The following is a 10,766-nucleotide window of genomic DNA, read 5'->3' as shown; positions in this document are numbered from 1 at the left end:
TGTGATCTTAATTGACATTTGGGAACCCTGTAATTCTAAAGCTTTGCAGTTTCTGTCATCTGGGTCGAAATTCACACATTATGTTTACAACACACTGGATCATTCTGAAGGACATTATGAAGAAATACCGGAAAACCTGGAACTTCGCAAAACTACGGCATTTAACAGAATCACAGGCAGAATTTACTGTTATTTCTGCAGAGCGATGCTGCATTTTACAGCCAGAATGATATAAATTGAAGTGATTCTTTATCTTATCAATTGTTGGTGTAATTAGCTAGGAATTAACCGTCCATTAATGTATTTACTACAACAAGAAACGCTGCTGTAGCGCTGGGAGGTTTTTGTACGGCGTGTCAACCGGTTTCAATCACTGTGGAGAACTTTCGGCGGCGGGACCAGACTGGATGTTGGTAGTAAGTATCCAGCTTTTAATCTATAATATGCACGTAGAAATATTTAATACACACTTCAGTTTCGTTATTACTGCAAAATACAGTGAAGATCCATTCCTTCAATAAGAAGAAGGATCTCAAGTTTCATCCAAAGTTTGGCGTGAGATCACGTCTGTTACGGGCGAAACGTGTCTCACGATCAATGCGTCAGACTTGGGAGCCCTGATAAGAATATGAATTGGATGAGTCAATGCAAGATATAGATATTTAAACCATCCATTTTATATCCAATTAGGTCAAATAATATATAAATTGTAATTTGTTAGCCTAATCGTTAATAATATAAAATAGTCGCCAAATTGAAGGCTATAGATTTGATTAGATTGTGTAGATATCAAACAGCACATTTCTACTTTAAGCGACAGAAAATACTATTTTTGACTTATTAGTTTTATACCCATAAACAAATGTTAGGTATATATACTTAAAGCTGTTTGCTAGTTGCCTGTACTGCGCTGCTGTGAGGTTTTTGTACGGCTGTTGATGCGCCGTGAATCACTGTGGTACACTTTCGGCGGCGGTACCAGGCTGGACGTTGGAAGTAAGTGCGTCTCTCTGTGTTATATTCTGATCTTGTTCGGGGGGAAAAAAGCAATCAACTCATTATACCGGTAACACTTTATTTGACGGGGCACAAATAAATAGTATTATGATTTTACTTATGTATTATTTAACCACTAAGTCTTAGTTACATACTGATCTCATGCTTGTTCGTCATTAAAGAATCATGACGCATCTTTTACCTCAAGCAGTTACTATATTTCGTACTATATCTATTAATTCTCCAAATCTTTCTTAACTACTGAAGGAATAAATAATGACTAACAGAAGTGAAATACTGATGGCATGTTTGTTATCATTTCTGAATCGTGACATTTCTTTTATTTAAAGTAGCAATTATTATATTTGTTAATAATTTGTTCACAATTTGTAATGCAGTAGTAACAGAGTTATTACTAAGTATTTGTGTAAGTGTTACCATTGTTATTCATAACGATGATCATTGTTCTGTAGACACAGCTTTGTAGTTTAACATTTGCGATGCATTTTTCATAGCGTATAGGACTTTGTTCAGTAGGAACTTCACATTATTTCACCCTGTTTTTAAGTGAGTAAATAAAGGATCCTACATGGAAAATAGATCTTAATCTTTATAAACAATTTGGTTATTATATAAAGTTGGATTATTATAACCAGTTGAACATAATAATCAGTGATACACATTTACATACCTCACATGTGTTTAAAACGTTCATTTGAAAGACCCACGTAAAGATGAATACACTGTGATACAGTAGGAAGGCAAGATTATTTACTTTAGATTTTATGGAAATGTCTGTCTTATCATATGAAGAAATATTAATGAAGTCATAGACTCAGTCAACTATGTCATACTGCAGTTAGTATATGTTGTTATACTTAAAGTTTGCCTTGGACTCTGACCTAACGTCCTTTTGGTGTCTTCTAGGTAACAAAGCCCCCACCCTGACGGTCCTGCCCCCCTCCAGTGTGGAGGTGTCCAGCAAGAACTCGGCCACCCTGATGTGCCTGGCCAACAAGGGCTTCCCCTCCGACTGGAAGCTGAGCTGGAAGGTGGACGGTAACAGCAAAGCCGCGGAGATGAGCCGCGGGCTCCTGGAGAAGGACGGCCTGTACAGCTGGAGCAGCAGCCTGAGCCTCACTGCGGACGAGTGGAAGAAGGCGGGCTCAGTGGTCTGTGAGGCCCATCAGGGCTCCCAGGCTGCTGTCACTCAAACGCTGAAGAGGGCCGACTGTTCAGAGTAGATGAACTCAGCGTCACCTGTGATGAGCGGCTGATTACTGTGTTTTTACTGTGCTGTGCTACACGCTTCTGATTTACTGATTACATAGAGATAATAATGTGCTTTGCTTGATCCAAGAGTGAAAATCATTACTAATGTTTTATAGGCTTTTGTGTCTCCTTGTATTATCTTGTGTGTTTTATTCCTGAATGCTGCAGAGATAAATAAATATTTCATTCTGTCTGACAAACATACTGCCATCAATGCTGGTTATTTTAACAAGCACACAGTGATGCCATCATGACACTGTTGTGAGGACATGATCCTGAACCTTTCAATGCCTTTAATGATTTTTAAAGTCTGAATATAAACACAGTTCTGTTTTTATAACAAAGGTACAAAATTATCCCATTGAGGTTTAGGTTTGAAAAGGTTCATACTGAGCAGTTCCTCTATATTAAGTTTATAAACCACATCATCGCCTCATTCTTCACAAAATGGAGGAAAACCTATTCTAATTAAACTCATTTAATCAATCATCATTATGTTAAATGGACAGAATATTGTCTCGTGAAATACATCATTGTCACAATGTAACTAAAATACATGAAACTGTTAACCCCATTTAATACAGTCAGTTATCATATGAGACAATCTGCTGCTCTCTGACACAGGGTGAGCCCCCACCTCACTCTAACCCCAGGGGGACTGGGGGACATTTGCCTGCTCTATTCTGGGGGCAGCAGAACCATCCTGCTCAGTTCATGCAAATATGGGTTTCGCTCCAACGGCTGAGAGTTTAGTTTCAGGTCTTAAAACAGGCTGGACTGGGGCAGCTGTGGGGGGGAGGGACTGAACCCATTTCTGATCAGGGGACAGGAAGCTGAAGTGTCAGGTACTCACTGGGTACATCAGTACTTTTTAAATTCAATAGGAACAAATATTTTTTGTAAGATCAGTCCCAGAATGCAGTTCACCTGCAGTAGTCCCCCTCCCCACCATGGACACGCCCACCTCCAGAGGATACTATTGTTTAATTATGCACACCTGAAATCAGTGTATTTTTTAAGCTAAGCCAAACCCTAATGCTGTCTATGCTTTCTGGGTTTTATATCTATTTATCATTAGTCGGTTCACTCCTTCTGTGATCTTTGGCCTGTACTACTAAACGGGGTTACTGGCTTATCGGGGTAACTTGTCGGATTTGAGGTACTGTACCACGGTTTAAATGGACTTCGTATTCATTCACTTACATTTTGCCCAGACTACCTTAAATCCCACAAGTTACCCCGATAAGCCAGCAACCCTGCTTTGTAGTACAGGCCACTGGATTTGTTTGATCAGCTCTGGTTTCCACTAGGGGTGCAAGTATCAAATATTTTGATATTCGATTCAACTAATAGTAGTTTCAGGAAGTGCATTGTTGAAAAAAGGCTTCTTTTCAAGACAATACAACAGCATTGAAAAGTAGGTACTCTTACTGTGCAAACATGACTTTCAATTAAGCTAACCGAAATAATCTCACAGAATTCGCCGATGCACCTGGACATTTCTGTTTCAAACACTCTTTCATGCACATCCTGCTGTTATGTCACGCCGGTTTATTTTTGCACTGTCTGCCATTCCTAACCGCCTTAATTTCCCTGCCTTTTCCTCTCCGTTTGAGGTGACTTGCCACTAGGTGACACCCCGTGTTCAGGGACGGATTGTGGGTTGTGTGGGCCCCTGGGCAAAACGTTCGCGAGGCCCCCCCCCCCCCCCCCAAAAAAAAAACAAAAAACAAAAAAAAGGCCAGCATTGTCTGGGATGGCTAGTTGCTACGGCATCATGCCACTTGTGGGTCCAAACTAGTGCGGCGTACCATGTTGTAAAAGCAGAATGATGTTGACAAAACTATCTTTTGCCGCTTTTTACCTCGGAAAAAGTGAAAAGAAGGTGGCTTAAGTTGATACAGTAAATTGGATCTCAAATTATAATCAGTACAGCCTAATCAATGCCATTACCTCACGTTAATGTTAGCACCAGGTTACCCATCTCTGTTTATAGAGACAGGTAGCAACGTAGCACAACCAGATCGTACCATAACAAACATTATTTGTTTGAATAATCCAGAATGTGCTAGTTCGAAATAGAAAAGGAAATGTCTATAAAAGTGAACCAAAATGCCATGTACCTGTTATAATCTGCAATTGTTGCTTTGCAGCTTTCCCAAAGAAGACAATTACATCCTCGTAGCTAGGGGGCAGTCATATCATGCGCAGGGCCAGGCATGCACCCATTTCCCTTTAAAGTTCCTATAGCAGGGCCGGGGGCCCCCTGAAAGCACTGATCCCCCCCCTCCCCCCCCCCCACCACCACCACCACCACCACCACAATTCAAGGGCCCCTGGCAGCCAAACGCCCTCCCTCCATGTTTCCATCAGAGGCCCTATAGGGTCAGGGGCCCTTGTAGGCAGAGGATCAAAGAATGTAGGCCCTCTAAAATAGACAAACGAAAATACATTGTTGATAAGCGTTGCAAATTGTTTTGGGCTAGGGGCCCCACGGGCCCCCTGCACCCCAAGGGCCCCTGGGCAGCGGCCCCGCTGGCCCGGTCCGTAATCCGTCCCTGCCCGTGTTAAAAGTACAGTCTGTTCAAGTCACCATTAAACATTACTGTAATTCATTTTCATTTTTAAATTTATCAAAATTATGAATATTTGCTGCAGCCCAAGTTTTCACCTTTAGTTCATTTTGTATTTCATATTAAATTGTTTTTTTTTATTATTCTAAATATATTGTATATAAGTATTATAAATACCTACGATGGGTTTGACACCCCACCCTGGGTTGCTCCCTGCCTTAATTGTGCCCATAGCCTCTGGGATAGGCTCCGGACCCCCCGCAACCGTAAATAGGACAAGTGGATGGATGGTATTACAAATACTATGGTTTTGTGTGTTTGTACAAAATTTTCAAAAAAAATTTAACTATGTCCTTCTACTGTCACAAAGCCTCAGAAATATCTCTTTCCACCAAATATTTGGATATAAAGTAGTCAGTCTCACTGTCACACTAGTTGAGTGAGGTAAAATGAGATTTACTTACCCAGTGCACATTGGGGGAACCTGGCACAGTGCCAGTTGCAAATATGTGTAAATGTGTAATAATTACAGTAGAGTCTGGCTTATCCGACATAAACGGACGGGAAGAACGTCGGATAAGTGAAAATGTTGGATAATGGGACGTGTTAAGACAAAGCCTATTAAACGTCAAACTATGTTATAATTTTACACATTACGAACCTAATAATCATGTTTCACAACAAAATAACAACGTTTGTCAAAATAACACACACAGACACATACGCATGTAACAGACGATAATCCGATCCGCATACAATGATAAACTGCCCTGCACTGAGTAGTGAGTAGTGACAGTGAGAGAATGAGGTTTGGGCGAATGACAGACACATGAGTCAGTCTAGACGGACGTGCCACTGTACAGTCGGGGTAAGTAATTAGCTGCGGTAGAGTCGGGAGCAACAAAAAATAGACTACACTCACGCTCGCAACTTGCTGTTCTTGTTGCCGGTTGATGCGTTTTTTTGTTTTTGTTTTTTTTTTCGCGGTGGGACGTTGGATTATATGGAATGTCGGATAAGGGAAGGTCGTATAAGCGAGACTCTACTGTAGTTTTAAATAGTGTGTATTGTGCTGTACTTATAATGTCATGTGTGTGAACTTGTTGTGCTTCATAATTATTGTGCTTGATGGGTGTGTTTACATGTCTACCGTATATGTGGGGCTAAGGGGGCTAACCCAGTAGGACTGTTGGTTACTGTCACCGGCAAGAGGGTGAAATTCTGGCTTCACTTGCAGCTGATCTCCAGTGCTATGTGTAGCATTGATACCCCAAGTATGCCTGCAGAAATCAACCATACTGACCGTGGTGGTGGAGCAAGCAGAAGATGCAGAGGGAATCCTGGCTGTGTCACACTGTGCACCATGGAGTCATGCTTGCATCAGGGAGTGTCCAGAAGTGGAAGACAGGGAGACCGTGGGCACTGCAATCCCAGCAGCTGGACAACGGTGCCACCCCCAGTGGGCACCCTCTGCTATTGCTATGGAGAACCAGAACACACACTCCTTGACTGTCCCATCCTGCTCCACGGCCATGCCCTGCACAGCAGTCAGGAAACACAAGTGGGAGGTGCTGTGAGGGGGGCGTCACCCATACCACACGCTATCTCAGCCCCTGTGTGGACACACCAGGTGGGCCGACTGGGAGAGAACCATGGGTTATACATCAACTGCCGCAGTGAGGACCTGATGGGGGAGCATAGAACCAGCTCAAAGCCTCCTGAGCTCTTATCAGGACATCATCTCTGCCAGGGACAAAGGTTGCTGTCCCACCTCACTCATGCAGCACAGCATCGACATGGGAGGGGCCCTGCCCATCTGCCTGTGACCTCATCGACAAGGACTAGAGCATTGGATCAAAAAGAGGCTGCAGCGATAGGAGCGATTAAGCCTTCTGACAGCCCATGGGCAGAACCCGCAGTCATCGTCAGGAAGAAGGATGTCCTGGCATTTGTGTGTCGACTACAGGAAGCTAAACCCTGTCACTCAGAAGGACTCCTACCCATGCTGTGAATAGATGACGAGGTGGATTACATGACCGGGGCAAAATGGTTCAGCTCCTTGTACCTCTGGATTGGGTACTGGCAGGTCGAAATGGCCCTGAATGCCCGGCCCAAGAGCTCCCTGTTTTAGATGTGCTGGTGGTACAACTTTGAGGTGCAGCACCGTCCCAGGAAACTGCACAGCAATGCGGACGCCCTTGCTGGAGGCGGAAGCTGTCAACTGCCGCCATTGTGGAGGACAGAGGAGAAGGACTGTCTCTACACAGTGGTGGCACCCCCACCGCCCTCGTGTTTGGCCGTCAGCTGCGGACCCCGATGGAGCTGGTGTTTGGTTTGTCCCCCAAGCAGGAGCTGCCGGTATGGAGGGAAATCCCGGACATTTTTCAAAAGGAATTGCAAATTGCATTTGCAATTGCGTTCTCCATATGTGGACGCATGAAGTGTGACATAATTTAAATGCAATTGCAAATTTTGCATTAACGTTTGCTTTTTCGCTTTCGCGAACGAACACTGACTGCCACATTTCAAATGAAAAAGCAAAGTCCATTTGCAATTGCATTTCCCATGTCAGGGGTGGGTCTATACTGTGGGGCGTGATTGTATGGGGAGTGGCGTCACTCGCAGTCGACGAACAAGAGGGGTGTGGAAGTAAATTAATGACAAAAGTCGTTGATGAAAAAAACATGTTGAATTACACTTATCGAATAATCCAAAATTAAGTTCCAAAACATACGTATTTTAAAGTGCATGAATTCAGTTAATTTAATTTCGCCTCAAAATAAATTTCAAAAGAACAAATTCAGTTGAAAATATTCCATGTGTTTTATTCAAGCAGTAACATTCAGTCCTCTTATTTCTGCTTTACAATATTCAGTCCCGTTATTTTCTCTGTTTCAAATACGCTGCCACAATTTCAGTGGTTTAAAATACGGTCCGAAATTCAACCCTCTACATCGGGGACTAGCAGGATGAGCTATAGACTGCCGATAGAGTTCTCTTCGATATAGTTATCTACCTATCTTAACTTATTGCGTCCCCCAACTCATAGGTTTTTATGTAAGTAATTCGCTAACTGCATTAATTATCACCAAACTTATCTTGCTAACGTAAGATGTCTGCGGACAACTACAAGCTGCAAGCTGGCCAGCTAGGTAGTTGGGATGGGATAGTAGTCGACTTGGGGACTGACAGAAGTATGTTTTGGAACTTCCAGTATTGAACTGCCAGTATTGCAAAGCAGAACTTAAATATCAGCACAGCACAATGCAATACAATTACATTTTAAAAGAAGATATTCAGGTTTGACAGACGCGCCCAACAATGTGAGGTTAGCCATATATGCCAGTTAGCTTCTCGGAGTAGCCTAGCCTGTCTTTGTCATCACTTTGACTTTAATTATTTTGCTTAACTTACTTTCTATAATTGCTGTATATCAAAATAATCACTGAAAACTAAGGTTATTAATTAATATTCATTCTTTTTTGTGTGAATATATTGTGTGTTGTGAATGAACAATACCACAAAATGTTCACATTGCGATATTTGTAGTTTTTGTGTTTATTTAGGAGTTGAAAATTAACTATATATAGCCAAATTGAAATTGTCTAACAAAGCCTCGCAAAAAAGTCCATTTATCCATGATATATCTGATATATGTGATCCAAGCATTTCAGAAACTATGGCTAAATATGGCCTTGAATTTGAGGATAAAGAGAAAAGACAAACTAGAACAGGATAAACTTTACTACTGCTGAATATATAATTGCAACAGTATGCATAGTACTGCTGCAGTAAAGCACAAACGTTCATTGTTGCTGCACAAACCAGAACAGACAAACAGAAGTCATTTTATTATTTTCTGATCATATGGGTGCCAGTGTCATGCAGGTATTTGAAACTGGCTGGGATGAGAATAGATTGAGTTCCTCAAGAGAACTTTCTGAGTTCTACCCTTGATCAAAATGAAATGCTAAAGTTGAGACTATTTGATGAGATCTCTTCTGAAACTTACAAGAGGCTGTTATGAGATTGTGTGTGTATTTTTGCTTGGGAAAAAAATGAGAGACAGGAGAAACTAATCATAGTCTGATTTTGGTGTCACACAGACCTCATAGTTGTCTAGGAGAAATAAATAATTTTGAGATCTCTTTTCTGATTGTCTTTTCCTCAGGGTTGGCATCCTTAGTTTGCAATATTGACACCACCATGTTTATATGAATGTGCAGAAACTAAAATTAAGACATCCCAAGTCAACTTATCAAGCTGATAATCACCTTCATAATTCCATTTTAAGATGAATGCGACAATCAGGGTTTGTTAACCTGGCTCTGTCAAGTTAAGTCTGTGGATGCAAAACTCAATTCATACTGCTCCACACAGGAGGGTGCACATAATTCAGTGGATTAACTGGAAAGTTTAGGGATGGGGTGTGGTCAGGGATCAAGCCCATCTACACACCTGCGAGCAACTGTTAAGATTATGAAGACAGAGAGAGAGAGAGAGAGAGAGAGAGAGAGAGAGAGCAGGAGCAGTGGCCCAGTCCCCTGGGGGGCTCCTGATGGATGCTGTCTGTGAAGAATTATAACTGGGGATGGGATCAGCAGTAATCTTACCCAGGGCCAGGAAGCCTCAGTCACAGCATCACTGGTGGCCCTTGCTGCAGCCAGTCACAGTGGGTCTACAGTTAGATGTGGCCCCTGTGGAATCTGCTGATGGTCAATTCCATCTGACAGTTCAGTTTTATTCTGATTCTCATTATTTCTGTTACCCATGAATTCATGAGGATTGTTCAATTTACAACTGTCTTTTTTCAATCATAAAGAAGTTTACACCTTCTGTTAGTAACTACATTTGAGCTCCTACAATTATTGTTTTGCATATTTTTGTACATAACTTAAAATTAACTTTATCTCGGGGGAAATTCTTCATAAAATTTATTATGAAATTAGAATATTTCATGCAAGGGAGAGGACAGGAAACATAGATATTCTATACAAGCATCCTCAATATATAATTCACAATGAAATAGATCATATCTGTGTGTATTCAGTCAGTCACACTGGTTTAATCTGCCCTGGGGGACTTTAGTTTAACTTGCCCCTCAGCACCTGCAGTAAGTCCCAGCTGCAGCAGTGCAGTCACTGTGCAGTCTGACTGAGGGAGGTTTTTGTACGGCTCTGTATCACTGTGTGGACGGCCAGTTACTACCAATGTTATGTAAACTCTGACAGTAATAATCTCCTGCATCTTCAGCCTGGACTCCACTGATGGTCAGAGTGAAGTCAGTACTGGATCCGCTGCCACTGAATCGAGACGGAATCCCAGAGTAACGGCTATTTGCTAAATATATTAGTAGTTTAGGAGCTTCTCCAGGTTTCTGTAGATACCAGGCTAAACGATTATTGCCATACACAGCCGGACTGACTTTACAGCTCACAGTGACAGTCTGTCCTTGGGGAACAGCCTTTACTGCAGGAGTCTGAGTCACAGTGATCTGACCACTAGATTCTGAAAATAAGATTAAAATGTAAACATGTTAGTAAAAAAAACAGCAAGTTAAATACTAATAAACCTTGATATTAGCTTTTGCATATCTAAACATGAATGACTATGTATGCAGTAGATCAACTTAAATTATCAATAATAAATGAATAAATGTATTTAGCCTGAACACAGTGAGTTTAAAAGTTATATTGACTCACACATGTAATTATTGAATTTCTGATTGAGTGACTAAAACTGTTATATATTTCCCAATAAAAAGTACAGAATATTACCTTGAGTGAAAAAGGCAAAGACCACAATGAAGATGCTGATAGACGCCATAGCTGTGTTGGTGTCTGTCGCTGTGAAGTACAGACAGCTGTCAGTCATGAAGTATTATGAACAGGATTATAAGCACCATCAAGGCACTGAAGCATGTGC

At 41.6% G+C, this 10,766-nt stretch overlaps 1 gene segment (V, D, J or C); it reads left to right on the top strand.

The window, feature by feature from the left end:
- The first annotated feature begins 424 nt into the window (after positions 1–424).
- On the top strand, positions 425–2,470 carry LOC140588269 (Ig lambda chain C region-like). The segment is given in 2 exon segments: positions 425–996; positions 1,924–2,470. Coding segments are annotated over 2 exon segments (375 nt in total).
- The last annotated feature ends 8,296 nt before the right edge of the window (positions 2,471–10,766 follow it).

The sequence above is a fragment of the Paramormyrops kingsleyae genome, chromosome 3, assembly GCF_048594095.1.
Source record: "Paramormyrops kingsleyae isolate MSU_618 chromosome 3, PKINGS_0.4, whole genome shotgun sequence".
In the NCBI taxonomy this organism is placed as follows: domain Eukaryota; kingdom Metazoa; phylum Chordata; class Actinopteri; order Osteoglossiformes; family Mormyridae; genus Paramormyrops; species Paramormyrops kingsleyae.
Note: the sequence above shows the minus strand (reverse complement) of the source record. Positions and strands in the feature narration are given on the sequence as shown.